The sequence below is a fragment of the Ovis canadensis genome, chromosome 8 (genome assembly GCF_042477335.2).
Source record: "Ovis canadensis isolate MfBH-ARS-UI-01 breed Bighorn chromosome 8, ARS-UI_OviCan_v2, whole genome shotgun sequence".
Classification (NCBI taxonomy): Eukaryota; Metazoa; Chordata; class Mammalia; order Artiodactyla; family Bovidae; genus Ovis; species Ovis canadensis.
In genome coordinates, this window is record NC_091252.1 from 37,923,525 (window position 1) to 37,943,716 (window position 20,192).

At 43.4% G+C, this 20,192-nt stretch overlaps 1 protein-coding gene across 2 annotated transcripts in view; it reads left to right on the forward strand.

Annotated features, from left to right (window-relative positions):
- Window positions 1-20,192, forward strand: part of METTL24 (methyltransferase like 24) — a 123,524-nt gene that overhangs the window by 19,579 nt on the left and 83,753 nt on the right. For both annotated transcript variants that reach the window (XM_069598133.1, XM_069598134.1), the window contains exon 2: window positions 18,872-18,970. In XM_069598133.1, coding sequence (XP_069454234.1) covers window positions 18,872-18,970 — 99 coding nt within the window. The remainder of the gene's footprint in view (window positions 1-18,871; window positions 18,971-20,192) is intronic.

The following is a 20,192-nucleotide window of genomic DNA, read 5'->3' on the forward strand; positions in this document are numbered from 1 at the left end:
CTTGGGAGGTAGAGCTCAGAGTCCTGGTTAACAGCCTGTGGAGTTGGCACCACCCCAGGCCTGGTGTTGAGATATGTGCTGAGAGGTGCAACACTATTGATGGCCTATTCAGCTCTTCTGGGTCTCAAGCTACATCTTAAAGAAGAGCCTCATGGTTTGTTTTCAGAATTGTAGCCAGTGGTTCCTCCCTGTTATTGATTTTTATGTCATTTCGTTTGTAAAGTGCTGGTTCTGTGCTAAATGCTAAAGCATTTAGCAAAAAAAAAAAAAAATCATAGCTTCTTGAGAAGATATGTTTATTATGTTAGAAGCCATCTCTTCCAGGCTTCTGCCTTGTCCACAGTCCTGCTGTATGTTTACATTTCCTCAGCTATGCACCATTAGTCCAGCATCTGAGTTAATTGGTAATGTTACACTCTCTAACTATGCATTTATGGAATCTCTACAACCATAAAATTAGCAAGTGGACCCATATACATAGTCATCAATTCACAGTAATCGGTCAATTATATAGACGGCGGTTAAAATAGAGAATAGTATACGCACAGCCCATTTGAACTTAAAACATACGCAAGTGCATTTGTTGGCCAATCTTTTGCTGTAAGTATGTCCCCTTGCTGGAATCCTTGCAAAAACCCATTTGAACTGTATCACCAACCATTTCCAGTTTGGGTTTCTTAAGTAGAGCAAGAATTTGACACTTCTGAAGCAATCTGAGTGCAGAACACCTCTAGATTTTAGTGATTCTGTTATTCTTTTTTACAGTTACTTCACCCATGCTGAATGCAACAGTATTTAAAAATAGCACCTAGCTTTTTCTCGACTTGGTTTCTATAGAAAAGAGAACCCATTTTCTTTCTGTGTACAGATTTCATCATTTTACCTAAATTTTAACGAGATTATGTAATTTCAGTAGCTTGTACAACTGACATAAACTGGTTTGGGAACAAATCAAATGACTCCTGGTAAAAATATGGCTAAAGTGGTAGCAGCAGGAGTGCACAGGTAGAGAAAATGCCGTCAGTCCATCTGCCAAGCTGGTGTCACATAGACAGATTAAGAGTGCTTCTGCCGTAATATGTGGTAAAGAGAGCGAAAACTGCACTGTGTCCTAAAGTATGTTGGAGTTTATTTATAAAGCAAATTCCTACAATGAGGAATTCTGTTACTTTTAAGAGGATCTACACAGTATTGCTGTATAGACGGAACGAGTAAAACTAGATCAGGTCAGTTATGAGCAGAAGGTCAGTCTCTGCAAGGCTTTGTGGGATCAAACCCCATGGCAAACATAGTTTTCACCTTTGTGCTGTGCTTAGTTGCTCAGTGGTGTCTGACTCTGCAACCCCATGGACTGTAGCCTGCCAGGCTCCTCTGTCCATGGGGATTCTCCAGGCAAGAATACTGGAGTGGGTTGCCATGCCCTCCTCCAGGGGATCTTCCCAACCCAGAGATCGCACCCAGTTCTCCCACACTGAAGGTAGATTCTTAACTGTCTGAATCACCAGGGAAGCCTATTTTCACCTTTACTGAAGCATTAATTTTTCTGTATTTAACAAAATTTATAGTAACAAATATTTATAGTTTCAAGGCTGCATGCCAATTAAACCTTCTATTTTATAGAAAAATTCTGTACTCTTTTTAACAAATAGATTTGGATAAAACCTAACTTTATGATTTCAAGATATAGAATATATGCAGATTTAACTTAAATTTTATAACCAATATGTAGATATTTATTGGCCTTTTAATATATTAAAACAGATGTTAATTTTTTACCTTCATAATCTCTAAATATTTTTATTGGAATATAGCTGATTTATAATGTTGTATTAATTTCTGCTGTATAGCAAAGTGAATAATTTATATATATATATATGTATTTCCACTCTTTTTTTAGATTCTTTTCCTATATAGGTCATTACAGAGTATCGAGTAGAGTTTCCTGGGCTTTACAGTAGGTCCCTATTAGTTATTTATTTTATATGTAGTAGTGTGTATATATCAATCCCAATCTCCTAATTTATCTCTTCCCCACTTTTCCCCTTGGTAACCATGTTTTTTTGTTTTTGTTTTTTTTACATCTGTGACTCTTTTTCTGTTTTGTAAATAAGTTCATTGTTATCATTTCTTTTTTAGAGTCCACATATAAGTGATATTATTTATTTGTCTTTCTCTGACTTACTTCACTTAGCTGTGATAATCTCTAGGTCCATCCATGTTGCTAAAAAAGGCATTATTTAATTTTCTTAATGGCTAAGTAGTATTTCATTGTATATATGTACCAAAACAAATGTTAATTTTGAATGAAATATCTTAAATTCTCAACAATGCTTTCTTGCTTTCAAAATGCTTTCTTAGAAACTTCCCCGGTGGTCCAGTGGTTAAGACTCTGTGCTCCCAATTCAGGGGGCATGAGTTCAATTGCTGGTCAGGGAACTACGATCCTGCATGCCCAGTGGTACAGCCAAATAACAGACAAACCCACAACAACAGTAAAAAAAATAACAAAAACAAAAAACTCCCCAATGTTTCTTAAAGTTTCTCTCAGAATTCCTGATAAGCTACCTGTCATCTCTTTTACTTGAATTTGAATCAAAGACATTTAAGTTTGAGAATTTATTTCCACCGAAATAAATAAATAGTATTTATATTTAGCTAGATTCAGATATTACTATAAATCCCTGCTAGTAAATTTCCCTACTGTCTTCCAAAGTAGCAAGAAAAAAAAAAGTTATCCTTAATCCGAAGAATTCTATTATGTTCTTTCCTCGCTGACATTTAAATCAGTGTAAAAATGTCTCTTGGAATCACTTTTGTGGGGGACTGCAAAAGAAGCAAAACACATTGTGTCCTCACAAGGGTTGTAATCTGGTTCTAGAAACAAGATTGACACATTCAAAACAAATTATAACAAACATCTGTTGTTGTTATTCAGTGGCTGCATCATGTCCAACTCTTTGCAACCCCATGAGCTACAGCATGCCAGGCTTCCCTGTCCTTCACTATCTCCCGGAGTTTGCTCAAACTCATGTCCATTGACAGTGATGTCATCCAACTATCTCATCCTTTATCACCCCCTTCTTCTCCTGCCTTCAGTCTTTCCTAGCTTTAGGGTCTTTTCCAATGCTTTTCCCATCAGATAGCTAAAGTATTGAAGCTTCGGTTGCAGCATCAGTCCTTCCAATGAATATTCAAGGTTGATTTAATTTGATCTCCTTGCTGTCCAAGGGACTCTCAAGAGCATTCTCCAGCATCACAGTTTGAAAGCATCAGTTCTTTGGTGCTCAGCCTTCTTTATGGTCCAGCTGTTACATCCGCACTAGACTACTGACAAAGCTATAGCTTTGACTGTATGGAGCTTTGTTGGCAAAATGATGTCTCTGCTTTTTAATACACTGACTAGGTTTGTCATACAAACAAACATCTGATTAGTTATAAAATGAGAAGTATAAGCAATAGTTGCTGAAGCACCTGCTTTGCATAGTTTATTTTGTGTATAGTAGAGGCTTGAGTGATTAAGACATTTGGGAGCAGTATGTGGGACGAAAACGATCCTGACGAGTAAGTGGAATTTGGACTGACTGGGGAATAACAGAGAGAACTCCGGTTAGGAGGAAAGAGGCCTGGCCTGACACTTTAGGGACAAGATGCTCTCAGGAAACAGACTAAAGAGTAGAATCTGTTTGTGTCCTTCTGGTCTTTATCTGAGCATTTCCTAACTTCCTTGAATCTTGTCCTGGCAATGGGTTATCTTTGGTTACACTTCTTTTCTTTCCTTTTGGGAGAATCTCCATAAGACCAATGGTCTGTTCTAGCCTATCATCCAATCCCTGATGCCATGGCACTGGAAAGGGTGTGGGGATACATTTAGAATTATGATAGCCATCTTTTACCCAGTGCCTTTTAGGGACCTGTATCAGTCAGGATGGGCTAGGTTATGCAGTAACGAACATCCTCAAAATTTCGGTAGGTTAAAAGAAAAAATACTTATTACTCATACGGTGTTTTCAGTGTGGGTTGGTGGGAATGAGAGGCAAGATCTCATCTTCTTGCTGTCATTCAGAGACTCAGGCTGCCCTTGTCTCAACTTAGATATACCATTGCCATTCATCAGAAAGGCCTAAATCTTTTCTAATCCTTCTGCTTAACTCACTGAATATTTGTCATGTATGGCATTTGCAGAGCCACTGGAGAATTTTTTAATGTGTTCCACATCTTAGGGATAAAGAATTTCCTGAGTTTGTTACCCATTGCATCAGTGAGTGTGTTAGTGCAAGACACCCATTGTGGTTTTTACCTGGGAATCCCTTCTAAGTTGCTATTGAGTAGACAATGTCTATCTTAATAGGAAAACTAGACATGGCGAAGATGAAGCACTTGAACCTGGGATGGAGGCAGCATCGTCTAGCAGAGCGAGGATGCAACTAGCAGCCTAGAGCCCTGCCCCCTCCGACCTGTGTGGCCTGTGTGTCACTTCAGTTCTCTGAGCTTCATTTTCTTCTCGTATATTATTAATATAAAGGAGTTGGTCTAAACCACCCTTAAGTTCTCTTTGAATACAATGATTCTCTGCTAGTATGAAACAAATAGAATTTAAGGCTAGAGATAGTTTCTGTCCTCTGAAGTCTGTAGCCTGTTTGTTTTTAAAGCTCTTCCTTGTTGGTGGAAGTTTGTTCTTCTTTGATGCAAGGAGGTGTTAGTCCTCCTTTCCTGTACATTTAAGAAATATAGTCAGAATTTCTCATCAGCTTAGATTGGCTGTATTTATTTGCACAATTTGTCCCCTTTAGTCTTGTTATTCAGTCTGACATGGGGAAAGGGGACAGGGCTGAGGTCAGATAACACGTTGGCAGTTTCGCTTCTAATCTTGGAGAGTCCCACTCTTGTTCGCCAAAGAATTCTCAGTTCAGAGTCACAAACCCGGCAATAACTGACCTCTGAAGAGGTCTGCTTCCTTCAGCAATTCTTCATGTTCCCGAAAAGGGCCACTTAATGGTAAAGACTGTAGATCTTTCCCTCCATTTAGGTTTGAAGCTTAAAGTGCTTTTGCTTCCAGAGTTGTCCAGCCAGCTCTCTCTCTGCCTCGTTTTATACTGCTGGCAGCCTTCCACAGATAAAAAAGAAACATCTATTGGGCTGGTTCTACTTGTCAGGCACTATAACTTACAGTGCACTCAGACAGAAAAATGTTCTATAAATATAGAATCATGTGAGGAATGTCCCAGAACCAGAGTCTTATCTCTAATTGCCAGCAGGATTCACTCAGGCTACCAGATACGATATCATAATCAAAAAGACCAAGGCCAGAGATTGGCCATATGGACAATGTGCGACACAGACAATACGAAGATGACAAGTTAGTTAACAGTGAATGAACGTACACTTAAAACTGAGAAATGCATATATGCATACATACACACGTACAAACACACATACATCTGTTGTGTGCAACCGATGGCTTATATACAGTGGGATGTGGCAGCCTCATCAGGAAGCTGATGATATCCTTGGACCGTGGTGTGTGATTTTTCTCGTGTCCTGAACCCACTTTCTTTTTCACCCACGTTCACCCTGGCTGACCTCCTCATGGTAGAGCACCTTGTCTTGCTTGCTCCATCCTTTTCCGAAGAAGACTGGCTGACACCCAAGCATCGTCCGGTGTCCCTGGTTGACTTTCAGGGATGGCTTGTGTCCCATCCATGTGTTGTGCCACTTGCAGCTGCTCTTCCCCGCATCAGCCTGCAGGGTGGCGACTGGATGCTGCAGCTCTGCACCTCAGATGTGGCCTCTGGGATGCATTCTCTTTGCCATGCATCCCATCCCAATGCACTTGGTGATGCTGGGTGACACATTTTAATTCTTTGTAGTAATAAGATTCATGTCTTGTTTAGGATCTGGAACTCAAACACTTTCCCTGTGAAACTGCTCAGCAGCACTGAGCTTTACCACTGACAGGCTTTCTGCTCAACATTGTGCCGCAGAACCTTGTAAGAGGCTCCAAGGCTGAGAGGCTAAGAGGGCATCTGCTTGTCCTTGACTGCCAGCGGCAGGATCAGACTGAGGGAACCTGTGGGGAGACTTGTGGTTTGGCATGAGGTTGAGGACTCATGTGGGCTGAGAGCCACTGAAGAGTCCTGGGTACCCCTTTATGGACAACCCTGGGACCTAGGTAAACGTGTGCGGAGTATGGAGATGTGCTGTGCAGGTGTGAGGGGAGAGCCCTTTTTCCTCTCATGCCCCCCTTTCTAGTTTCCCTTCTCCATTCTCCTCCCTGCCCTCTGCTAACGCCGCATCTCCTTTGGCTTTGGCAGCTACTCAGGATCCGAGGATCCTTGCAATGGGTTTATAGGGACCTTCCATCCTGAGATGCTAATATTTTTGAAACTGGTAAATCTTTGGGGGATATTAACTGGCTAGAGTTTTCAAACAGAAGTAAATCCATGACCTCATAACAGGTTGATGTTGATTCAGATGATGTTAAGCTTCTAGGACTTTGAATCTCAAGAGGTGTAGGAAACATGTTTTTAATACTGTGTGTGTGTGTGTGTGTGTGCACGCGCGTGTGCGTGCATACATACAAGGCAGGGAGAGAGAATTCTTAAAAATGTGATAGATGCTGTTTCCACATTCCTATTTGCTTTCTTAGGCAAACAGTCTTCTATGCTTTTACCTTTGTAAGACAGATGAAACTCTTCCTTCCTTTACATGGTTGATACGTAACCCTGGTAAGATCCATGATTGATGTTTGAGTACCTGTGGTGTATGCAGATGTTATATAGTTTCTCTATCATGAAAACAAATAAAAGCCTCTGCATTTCACTGAATCTACTCCAGGAGTTCGGCTTCTCTTTCTATTGTCCTATGATAAGAACCTAAATTACATTATATGTTTTATTCTCTTCACTACCCCTTTCTGTGTATCAGTCTTATCCAGACGTGAGCTATTTTGCCACACACAGAAAACATAGTGAATTTAAAGATGTCAGTTTGAAAACGAAACCCAACTCAAATTAGGCATTTCTTTCCAACTTACCAAGATAACCTGGAGAATAAATCTAGAACTGAGAATTTATTCCTTCTTGTCCTTTTATTTTATATAGAAAAAATTCTTCCTAAAAGTTATCAGGGCCTGCTTGAATGATAGTGCATTTTTTTCTTGTCAGAGTTGATTTCATTTCTGGTTCCCTTGCTTCCCAGCCTACACTCTGTGTAATGTTGCAGAGGCGGCAGATTGATGGGGAAAGGATTCAGAATGTGCTTTGGATTTGGGTTTCAGTATGTGTGCTGTCTGCTGCCAGAGATATTTAGCAGATGGACTTGGGGAGGTGGGACTGAGCCTGGATGGGGAGGGGGCCTCAGGGTAAGAAGCCCTTTATGAGCTGGGCTGGCTCTGCCTTTTCCATTTAGCTATTAAGACCCTGGCCCACTATGAAGATAAAAGAGACTCAGCTCTTTGTTGTTGCTGTCTTTCACTTTCAGCAGTTTGATTATGATGGGTATGGGCGTGGATTTCCTTGCGCCTTTCTGATAGGGGTTTGCTGAGCTGCTTGAATCTTTAGGTTTATATCTGTTGTCAGATCTGGGAATCTTTTAGCCAATATTTGTTTCTGTACCACATTCTTTCTCTTCCTCCTCTGGGATCCCAATAACTGAGTGTTAGACCTCTTGATATTGTCCCGCTGGTCCCTGAGGTTCTTTCCATTTCTTTTTCAAATCATTTTTCTCTTTGTTGTTCAGATTGGATACTATTTATCTGTGTTCAAGTTCACTGACTCTTTCTTGTGATATATTCTTTCTGCTATTGAGTCCATCCACTGAGATTTTTATTTTGGTTATTGTATTTTTCAGGTCTAAAATGTCCTTTTGGCTCTTTATATATCCTGTTTCTTTGCTGAGACTTTCTGTCTTTCCATTGGTTTCAAGAGTGTACACTCCTCTTACTTCTTGGAGTGTTTCTGTAATAGTTGCTTTTCAGTTTTTGTCAAGTAATCCCAGGATCTGTGTCATGTCATTGGCAATTGTCGATTTTTTTTCTCTGCACCAATTGGGATTTTCCTGATTCTTCATATGCTGAGTAGTTTTGAGTTATATCCTTTTGTACGTACAATATCATGGAGGCTTCTGTTGTTGTTCAGTTGCTCAGTCATGTTCAGCTCTTTGCGACCCCATGGACTACAGCCTGCCAGGCTTCCCTGCCTTTTACCATCTCCCAGAGTTTGCTCAAACTCACGTCCATTGAGTTGATGATGCCATCCACCCGTCTTGTCTTCTGTTGTTCCCTTCTCCTCCTGAGTCTCTGAGTTATGTTTAAATACTGTAGATAATGTCCACATATCAATATTTGTTTTTCCAGGTAGTTGAGCTGGTTGGGTTCAGGTCTCAAGTTCCAGCCAGCCTTTTATGAATTAAGATTTCACTATCAGTTGTCATTCTGTTTTAAAAATTTTGCAGTGTTCTTCGGATCTGTCCCACATGCATTACACCCATTGGCCAGACTCGGACCGGTGGAGGTCTGTTAGCCTGGTTCTCCGAGTCTTTGATATGCTAACAGGTGCGCACGTGCATGCGCTTATCTAGGAGTCTGGGGATGGGGGAGGGGATTGGTTCTAGCACGCCTTCGGATAAACCAAAATCTGTGGATGCTCACGTCTCATACAGTGGTGTATTACCTTTGGCCCCCGGTATCCCCAGGATTCTGTATCCACAGATACTGAAGTGAAAGTGAAAGAACTTAGTCGTATCCAACTCTTTGTGACCCCATGGACAATAGAGTCCATGGAATTCTCCAGGCCAGAATACTAGAGTGGGTACCCTTCCCTTCTCCAGAGGATCTTCCCAACCCAGGGATTGAACCCCGGTCTCCCACATTGCAGACAAGTTCTTTACCAGCTGAGTCACAAGGGAAGCCCAAGAATACTGGAGTCGGCAGTCTATCTTCTCCAGCTGCTGCTGCTGCTGCTAAGTCACAACAGTTGTGTCCGACTCTGTGTGACCCCATAGACGGCAGCCTACCAGGCTCCTCCGTCCATGGGATTTTCCAGGCAAGAGTACTGGAGTGGGTTGCCATTGCCTTCTCCATCTTCTTCAGCAGATCTTCCCAATCCAGGAATCGAACCAGGGTCTCCTGCATTGCAGGTGGATTCTTTACCAACTGAGCTATCAGGGCTGATATTGAGGGCTGACTGCATTATCTAGTTTCCTGTGTTTCTGAACCTCTGGCTAGAAAAGTTAGAGTTTAGTTACAACACCCTTCCTGTGACTCTGTGCAAGTCCAAAGTCAAGCTGTTTGAGAAGAGAGAAAATACTCAACGAGGTTTTTCCCCTGCCCTCTTGGGGCCACAGCCTCAGATCAGAGAAGAAATTTCCCTTTCCTAAGAGTTTTAGTTGCTTGCAGACTCCTCTGTGGCTTCCACCACAGTGGGATTGCCTGGGAGTTGGGGTGCTAGAATGGAGGAAAGGAAATACAAGAAGAGGGGGAAATAGGGAGTCCTCCTACTTTCTCTGAGCATTAGGAGACCCTTGCCCCCGTGAGCCTGAGCTAGAGGGCTTCTCTGGAGCTCTTGGTCTGTGCAGATGTCTACCTCCAGTGTGAGACCACCTTGAGTGGGGACACGAGGGGGATGCCAGAAGAAAAACAGTGGTGCCTGTTATGCCCAGAGTCCGAGTCCCCAAAACTGAGAGAATAAGATGTCCACAGCAATGCAAAAGCATAAAGGGGTTTATTGCTAGCTCGGGTTAGGGCCCAGGTCTCATCCAGCACAGTGGAATCCGACGAGCCCCAAGCTCTGAATCACATCTACTTTTATACAGACGGTTCTTTGTTTCTGTAACAGCATAGCTGATTGGTTAAACCGTTCGCGCGCAGGGACTTTTAAACCTCGCATCCCTATCTGGATTGGCTCGGGTCTGGTGCAGGTGGGGGGCTGCGGAGATTTTTCTGATTGGTCTAGCTACGCTGCCCGTGGGAGTTCCCAGTGCCTCAGCTTTCCTAGAGACTAAACCTCAGGCCTAGCCTGCCCCTTGGAGCCTGTCCTGGCTCCAGTTTGGTCCTAACAATGCCCTTACTGCTGCTTCCTGGCACTTTGAATTCTGGTCTTCTTTCTCAGCCCCTGCCAGTATTTACTTTTCAGATTTCTCAAATAGCTGCTTTAGTGCATTCTGTCCAGGTTTTATTGCTGTATTCACTGCCAGACACAGGGTGGGGGTGTGCTTACCCATGTTATCCAGAACTGAAACAGATTTTTTTTGTAACAAAATTTTTGCATGGGGAACCTGAATTTTAAATGTGTGTAATTGACCCTTACTCTTTCTGAAGCAGGACCCATTCTGAGAGAAAGATCAGTTACATGAAGCTAGGGGGAGGGACATGTGAACTGCTACCCAGAGACTCTGAGGATCACACTTGAGTGAAGTCCTAGAAGCTATGATTATCCCAGGGCATCCCAGAAAGGCAGTGGCTGGTGCTCACACACTCCCGTTGTGTCTGGATGGCTGCTCTGCCCAGGTCCCATTCTGTGCCTCCCCCTCCCCCAAAAACTTTCCCAACTCCCCTTCTCCTTCTAAAAAGAAACAATTTCCTTCAATCTTTGTTTCCTGCCACTAACAGATGCTCTTAATTAGCACAAAATTGCTAAATAAATAGATTTTGCTTGTTTTGAGTTTGTTTTTTTTCCAGAAAGCTTAGGCGTTCCAACATTAACTCATTGCACACTCTTCAGGGTATTGTTTAGTTTGAGTCAAGGACTCACAACCTTGTTCTTTTCCACAGGCACAACCACAATGCAGAAATCAATTGTTAGCTATCTCTCACAACAGAAAATTGCTGTAAAACCTTTCAAGAGCTTACTAACTGTGGGGAATGTGAATTTGAGAGTACCGAAACTTGGCAAAAATACCCCAGACACTACCAATTACCAGTCACAATAAAGAAACTGATCATTTAAATCACTTATCATACAATGTCATCCCCAAAGAGCTGTAGCATTGAGACACAGAGGAATGGACCATTAGACTCTTTCTTTGGTTTTTATTTCAAAAGAAAGTAAAAATATATATGTATGCTTGTCTAAAACTTGATTGTACAACTGGTGGTGGCACTGTTGCTAGTCTGACGATTTCTGTGTGGCCTACGTGAGGTCATTCATGGGTGTGGGAGAAATGGCTTGTGAAGAAGGAAGCTGTTATGCCAAATTTCAAGGCAAAGAAAGCTTTTGCACAAGACAGAATCGACGATTCTCTTTTCAGGTGGTGGGTGGGTTTGCTTTTATATGTATATATATATATATTTTTTAATGTAACCAGTTTTGCTTGGGGCTTATGGTCTTGAATTAATATATTTCTATTATGCGCATATGTGTAGGCCGGTAGGCAAAAGAGTATTTTAAAAGATTGCTTTATTTTTTGCATTATCTTTTAATAGTGAAACCTTGGAATTCAGTTTCTTTGCTTGAAAGAATCCTTTTCCTTTTTTCAGAAACAAGTATGATGCTGAAGTCATAAATTATAAAAATATGTGAAAGCCTCACGGTTGTGCTTGTTGCAGTTTTAGAGCCAGATCCATTATCTCTGTGCACCGACTTGGGCTGACTCAGCAATCACTTTTTACCCTTTGGGAAGAGACTCTCAGATGTCTGCAAAATAGCCCCCAAACAACATGAGTTAGCTGTGCATAGAATCCTTTGCTTAATGTTAATTTTTTGGAAATTTTTTCTATATAATCAAACCATTTCCCCTCGTTAGAAGAAGCCAGTTCACTTTGCAATGCTTGTTTTCCTGGAGGAAGAGCCAGATAAATCCTTTGCAGACAAAAGTGGGTGGGGGCTGCTTCTTTTCGTCAGAAATCTGGGCCCCTGCTTTTCCTGGGATGCTTATCTCTGTTGAAGGAGGTGCTCCTTTGTATGAGTGGCCTCGTGGTTAATGTATGGGGCAGGACCACGGATTGCAGAGGAATTGAGCAACCCCCTGGCTCCACCCTTGCAAGGGCTCAGGAGCCTGACCACTTCTCTGTGGCAACACATTGTGTAGGCTCCATTTGACACTTCAGCTCAAGCCTGTTGGGGACAGATGGATCTGCCCCAATCCCCAGTGACAATACCTCCACCACCTTCTGCTTAAGCTGCTCCGTTACTGATTTGAAGAGGAAGTGGAGGCAACAGAGGGGACCAGGAATCTACCTTCCCACTCACTGAGGGTGATGGGGGTAGCCTTGTCTGGTCACTTGATATTTGGAGCACATGGATAACAGTGTACTTTGGCATTTAGGGAGTTGTTTGGGGAATTGTTTCTTTTTAAAAGAAAAAAAAATTTTTTTTTTTTGCCTTGTATTAAACAGTGTTTTAAGGTGCTCCAAGAATTCTGTTTGTGGGATTTCTTTGTTGTTGTTGTTTTCTTTGTTTGTGGGATTTCTGATGGACAAATATTGATGTGTGCACTGGAGAATTAAGACAAATGATAATTGAAAGAGATGATAAAAGCTAGTGATTTCCTTGGGGAAATAATCACAAATTGCTGTCAGGCTGATTCCAATGAGAATATTACTTTATGTGAAATGTTTTTTAAACAGCTCAACCAAAGCATTAAGCCAGAGCACTTTTGAGGGCATCTCTCTGCTGTATATTTCTGTTATATCCGCACCTGAGACCCCTCAACTTATTCACTGTTCCAGCTCTCGTGTTTAGCTTTGCCATGGTCAACACTCAGTGCAACTGAGAATTATCAGATAGCAAGATGGATATAGCTTGTGGATTCTTAAGATAATTGTATAGTTTTATCATATTAAGTCACTCCCCCCGCATAGATTCACTATTATTGATCCAGAATGTTACCTTTGTGTGTTAGCCCAGGTTAAGTGTGTTAGCCCAGGTTATGTTTAAAGTGTCTCTTTAATGAGAATTTTGGGCTTCTCACATTGGAGACTGCTTCCCATGATCTATATTTGTATTTTCTGGCATTTGTTTTGGATTGACACTTGGATCCTTCATCTCTCTTGTAACACCATTGTGCCTATAGAGATTTCAGTCAGCGCTCTTGCGGAACTGTGTTGCATTTATTGGTTTACACAGCTGTGTCCTATATTAAATTGTAACCCAGATCCTGGCACAACACAAATGACCACTGAATGAGTGAATGGTTCCCTGGTCAAGTCTCAATGCCTCTTTCCAAAGGATGCTGTGTGGGAGACCTTTCACCTGCCTTTCCAGGTCCACTCTCCATCTTGATCCCCTACTCCATGCCCCAGTAGGCTGACCTGTGGACCAACCACAGCCTCCCGCTTCTTTAGCTTCTCCTTCCATTTGACAGTTAGGGTGACTATGTACTTTCATAGGACTGTATGTGATAGGGTTGGCTGTATTTCTATTAAACACCTTCTCCATGCAGTTTCCCTCTTTGGGTTCCACAAATCCCCTTCCCTTCCCTGCTCCTTCCTGCTCAGTATTTGGAAGGGCTCCCTGGTGCTACCAGCCACAGGTATTGCATTACTCCTTACTGATTTCCTAAACTCTTTCTTCATGAGAAATGTTGGGCTGGAAGAAGCAAAGCTGGAATCAAGATTGCTGGGAGAAATATTAATAACCTCAGATATGCAGATGACACCACCCTTATGAGAAAGTGAAGAAGAACTAAAGAGCCTCTTGATGAAAGTGAAAGTGGAGAGTGAAAAAGTTGGCTTAAAGCTCAACATTCAGAAAACAAAGATCATGGCATCTGGTCCCATCACTTCATGGCAAATAGGTGGGGAAACAGTGGAAACAGTGACAGACTTTATTTTTTGGGGCTCCAAAATCACTGCAGATGGTGACCGCAGCCATGAAATAAAAAGATGCTTACTCCTTAAAAGAAAAGTTATGACCAACCTAGACAGCATATTAAAAAGCAGAGACATTACTTTGCCAACAAAGGTCCATTGAGTCAAGGCTATAGTTTTTCCAGTAGTCATGTATGGATGTGAGAGTTGGACTATAAAGAAAACTGAGCACCAAAGAATTGATGCTTTTGAACTGTGGTGTTGGAGAAGACTCTTGAGAGTCCCTTGGACTGCAAGGAGATCCAACCAGTCCATCCTAAAGGAGATCAGTCCTGGGTGTTCATTGGAAAGACTGATGTTGAAGCTGAAACTACAATACTTTGGCCACCTCATGTGAAGAGCTGACTCATTGGAAAAGACCCTGATGCTGGGAAAGATTGAAGGCAGGAGGAGAAGGGGAAGACAGAGGGTGAGATGGTTGGATGGCATCACCGACTCAATGGACATGAGTTTGAGTAAACTCCGGGAGTTGGTGATGGACAGGGAGGCCTGGCGTGCTGCAGTCCATGGAGTCGCAAAGAGTTGGACACGACTGAGCGACTAAACTGAACTGAAACTCTGCCTGCACCTTTGTAAATAGTCTCTCTACTAAATTCTTCCCATCGTATCCTGCTGGGACCTGACCGACATTTCCCAACTCACCCAGATGACAAAGTTCTTTGTAACCTAGATATCATAATCTGTGTCTCTTGCATTATTTCAAGTAAACACTCTCTTCTAGGATGGTCTACAACCAAATCAGGGTCAGATAGAGCAGGGGTCAGCAAGCTCCAGCCTTGCAGGCCAAATCCAGCCTGCCAGCTGTTTTTATAAATGGAGTTTTATTGGAGCACAGTCCTGACCATTTGTTTACTTACTGTCTTTGGCTGCTTTTGAGCTACAACAGGTGATGAGGAATTGCAGCAGAAACTGTATGGCCTGCAAAGACTAAAATATTTGCTGTTTGACCTCTTCTAGAAAAAATTTACAGATCCCTGATTTAGAGGAAAACCATAACGTGAAAACTTTATTGTTTTCATCAAAAGGCTCCTGGGTCAGGCACTGGGGTACTTGTCAGGATCCCATGAGACTGATGTTGGAAGTTTGAAACCCCAGGCCTGGACAAACTTGCAGGCAGCTTTGTGTTGCTGCGCTGACAGCAGCAGCAACCTGGAAAATCATTCTTTGTCATTAGATGCAAAAGGAGTGTAACCAAGCAAAGCTAAGAGGCATTTGTACGTAAATGTGTCTGTAATTTATGATTTCATAATTAATAATTTCCCGGAAAGAATGGCTTTCCCTAATGTTTCAGCATTTCTCTATCAAGCTTATTTTGTATATATCTGTCTCCCCCACCAGACTGTGAGTACCTCTCAGGAAGTTCTGGGTTTTATTCATATGGGTGTCAACTAGTGCCTGGCACAGAGGAGCTGATGCTCAATACATATTGTTTGACCGAGTGGTAATCAACAGCTAATTTAGAGACGGAAAAAAGAAATAGGGGGGTGGGAGTCATTAACTGGGAAGATTTATGACTTAATGTTCTCAGACTCTCTCTGGCTGGAGTCTCTGCCCCCTCAGCCTTCATAAACAAGAACAGCTATATGAAAAGCCTATTTCCTAAGAAAAGGTGCCCCTCAGGGCAGACTGGCTATATAATTTGCAGGGCTCAGCACAGAATAAAAATGTTGAGCCTCTTTTTAAAAATTAAGAGTTTCAAGACAGTGTCAGCACTGAGACAAACACAAGCCCATCTAAGAATGTACAACTTGTGTGCCTATGAAACTGGCCCTGCGCTGAGGATTCCTGAGGAAGAGACAGCCTGTGGGTGATCGGTGAGGGTTCTTTCAGTCCAGAGGACTGCAGGGTGCTCTGCCACTGTCTGTCTGGCTGCTGAGACTGTAGACTCTCAGGACTTGGTGCAGTGATATGAGTCTTATAATGCCTAACCTGGAACAATGCTTTATCACTTACATAGTGTCTGCGTTTATCTCAGACCCACATGCCAGAGTGTACTGTGCTTCCCCAAGCCCACACACTTGGCTTGACACTGACTAATCAGCTTGCCCTTCATTCTTTCTGCTTTCTGTTTAACCCCAAGTCACCTAGGCCACCCCATTTAGGGGCAAAAAATATATATGTACTAAAGTGCCCCGTTTCCAAGGCAATGCCAAAGAATGTACAAACTACCGCACAATTGACTCATCTCACACACTAGCAAAGTAGCGCTCAACATTCTCCAAGCCAGGCTTCAACAGTACATGAACCGTGAACTTCCAGAGGTTCAAGCTGGATTTAGAAAAGACAGAGGAACCAGAGATCAAATTGCCAACATCTACTGGATCTTTGAAAAAGCAAGAAAATACCAGAAAAACATCTACTTCTGCTTTATTGACTATGCCAAAGCCTTTGACTGTGTGGATCACAACAAACTGTGGAAAATTCTTCAAGTGATGGGAATACCAGACCACCTGACCTGCTGCCTGAGAAACCTGTATGCAGGTCAAGAAGCAATAGTTAGAACTGGACGTGGAACAACGGTCTGGTTCCAAATTGGGAAAGGAGTATGTCAAGGCTGTATATTGTCACCCTGCTTATTTTACTTATATGCAGAGTACATCATGTGAAATGCTGGGCTGGATGAGGCACAAGCTGGAATCAAGATTGCTGGGAGAAATATCAATAATCTTAGATACGCAGATGATACCAAACTTAGGGCAGAAAGCAAAGGAGAACTAAAGAGCCTCTTGATGAAAGTGAGAGAGGAGAGTGAAAAAGTTGGTTTAAAACTCAACATTCAGAAAACTAAGATTATGGCATTCAGTCCCATCACTTCATGGAAAGTAGATGGGGAAACAATGGAAATAGTGACAGACTTTATTTTTCTGGGCTCCAAAATCATTGCAGATGGTGGCTGCAGCCATGAAATTAAAAGACAGTTGCTCCTTGGAAGAAAAGCTATGACCAACCTAGATAGCATATTTAAAATCAGAGACATGTCTTTACCAACAAAGTTCTGTCTAGTCAAGGCTGTGGTTTTTCCAGTAGTCATGTATGGATATGAGAGTTGGACTATAAAGAAAGCTGAGCACTGAAGAATTGATGCTTTTGAACTGTGGTGTTGGAGAAGACTCTTGAGAGTCTGTTGGACTGCAAGGAGATCCAACCAGTCAATCCTAAAGGAAATCAGTCCTGAATATTCATTGGAAAGACTGATGCTGAAGCTGAAACTCCAATATTTTGGCCACCTGGTGGGAAGAACTGACTCATTGGAAAAGACCCTGATTCTGGAAAGATTGAAGGCAGGAGGAGACAGGGATGACAGAGGATGAGATGGTTGGATGACATCACTGACACGATGGACATGAGTTTGTTTGAGCAAGCTCTGGGAGCTGGTGATGGACAGGGAAGCCTGATGTACTGCAGTCCATGGGGTCGCAAAGAATTGGACACGACTGAGCGGCTGAAGTGAACTGAACGGAAAGTGCCCCAGTACTAGTCTGTTCAGATGTTTCTTTTTGGGTGACAGACAGTTCTTGCCATAATACCTGTCTTAGTGTCCTCCGGCTGCCGTCACAAAATACTACAGACTGGGTGGCTTGTAAGCAACAGGAATTTCTTGCTCACTGTCCTGGAGGCTGGATGGTCATGGTTAGTGTGCCAGCGTGGCTGGATCCTGGTGAAGGCCCTCTCTGAGGCTGCAGATGGCCGCCTTCCTGCTCTGTCCTCACATGATGGTAGGGCCCAGGGAGCTAGCGCACTAACCCTATTCATGAAGGCCCCACCCTCATGATGTAAGCACCTCCCAGAGTCCCACCTCCTAGTATCATCACATTGGGCGTTAGGATTTCAACACAGGAATTTTGGTTGGGGGGGACACACATTGAGACCATTGCAACATCTGACTGGAGAACAGTGTGTGTACATGATCCTTGTTTTGTCCCCAGAACCCTTCCTGCAAAGTGGTTAAGATGGGCTCCTGAACCCCACTTTATGGTGAGGAAGGGGGCAAGGGAGGGCTGTGTACATGAATGATCCCCAGAACCCTCCCCTGCCCCCTTCCTCACCATAAAGTGGGGTCTGGGAGCCCATCCTAACCACTTTGCAGGAAGCTCTGTGCCAAGACTCCCAAAGTCTTCCCTCACATGAGATGTTCACCCTGCCATCTGCTGCGGCTTCTCCTTGCCCAGGCCCCTGCCCTTCCCCATCCTACACCCTGCACCGTACTCTGCCCTTGGGATCGCGGTGAGTCTCCTGGAGGTTTCCGGTGGTGACCACTGTAGGTGGGGAACTTGAGCTCTAGAAAGGATTTCATGACTAGAGCTTCCTTTTGACTGGAGGTATCCCCAGTTTTGATTCTTCTAGATCACTACTACTTTCCTCCAACCCTTCATCTACTCTACCCTCGCCACAAAAGGAGGCTTAGGGTTCTGATCACTCTGCTCCTGGGGGCTCCTTGCATCTTCTGCTGAAAGTTGGAGGTTGTCTTGCAGTGCTAGAAGGCCACCATTCCCAGCCCTGGTGGTGCAAGCTCCAAGGTCTGTTGGCAGGTGCATGGGTGCAAGGGCACTGAAGTCTGGAATACCCAGTGGCGCCCCTTCTCCTCCCCTGCATTTCCCTCTGCTAGGGGCAGGGGGTACCCAAGCACCCTGAGGATTCAGATATATGGTGTCATGAACACAGAACAGGCCCTTAGGAGGCACCTATTTCTGAAGCTGTAACCCATAGACCATGGAGGTTTTTTCCACAATGGGGAGAAGCTCCGGGTAATACCAAGCTGCAATTGAGAGAGCCTGATGGGGTCAAGTGGAGTTTGCCTTTGATCAGAAGCTCGAGACAGACATCCCATCTGGCTTTTGCAGTCTCCTGGTTAAGCTGGTAGCTGGGCTTTCTCAGGCCTCATTTGTCTCCCTGTGACTGATGTGGCCTTCATGAAAGCAGCCCCAAACCACCTCCCTGCTGCTCAAGAGCGGCCGTGTCTGTTTTGCAGGCTGCAAACAGTCTTACCTTCCTAATACTCTGCACCCTTCCCGCCCCCACCCTAACCTCCTGATCCTTTTCACACTAACCTATGTTTTCTCTTTGCAGGGTCCCCGGTGGCAAATAGACCTCCAGCCTTGGGCAGGCCCTGCTCGCTCCCTGGATGAAGAAGCCTTGAGGTTCCTGAGATACATCAGCACCATTCAGGTTGTGTTTCAAGCACAAGTGGGTTTGGAAACTGTAAAAGATGCCAGTTGCCCCTTTTAAAGGATTTGTCAATAAGGGTCTGGGAATTTCTTGTGCCTCCTGATAGATGCTTGATAGGGACAGTTTCTGAGGCCTTACTGCTTAAATATATCTGCTCACCTAAAGGCAGATAATAGGTGCCTTCCATCTGCTTTGGCATCTTATCCCTTCCAGGAGTATCATCACCCCGAGATGTTTTAATGATTCATTGCAATGTGTTTTAAAGATCCACTTTAGAAAATTGCTTTGGGAAACCATTTGAAGTGACAGATTCTTGCCCTTGAGTAGGCAGTCCAGTGTGTCACAAACCAAAACCATCATCTGGAGATTCAAGTCCCAATTTGGAGAAATCTGCCTTTTCACTTTTCTGCCACAGAAGGTTGGCAGACAGAGTCGCGTTAGGCCAGAGAGCCAAGGAGACTTCGCAGGCAGTGAGAAGAGAAGCTAATGAATCCGAAGGCTCTCTGTTCCTGGGCCCTTTAAATCATTACTGAGCACCGCCTTCATCAGTGACTTAACACATTGTGGCAGCTCCTGCCTGGTGCCCCGAGCAGCAGAGACCCTTCATTAAGGAGAGTCTATGGCTCTTGACACATTAATCAGGAGGTTCCGTTCTCTAGTAGCCTGATCCTGAGGAGAGAGATGGAAAAGGAAATCAAGGCCTGAGGGAAGCTTCGCCCTGGACTGAGAGTGCTAGTAAATTAAGAACTCAGACCGCCTGTGAAGCTGCAGCCCCGGAAGCCACACCGTGCAGCTGGTGTGGTACGGAGGGGTCCCCGGGTCTTTTGATCTCCCTTCACTGGCTTTTGACATCCCACTCTCTCTGCCCAACCTCACTGGCGGCCAAGCTCATTTTTCATCCATGGAGGAACATATATTTCTGGAATTTTAGAAGGCTAATTTAGGGGTAAAAAAACCCTTCATTTCTCATATGATGCAGTCAGACAACCAGAGATTTCAATACTTGTCACCTAGACGTGGAAGTAAAAGCTTGTTGAATTCATCATGAGTAATGGGATGATAAATCAGTCCCTGTGCTTTACATAATTTCATCTTATTTTGCTGCTGCAAATTAATTTGGTGGACTTACACTGACTTAATTAAAATACTGGTTTTAATTTTATAGTTTGGTTTTACATATAGAATAGGAAACTAGACCTCTTAACTGTGACTTTAAGAAGCC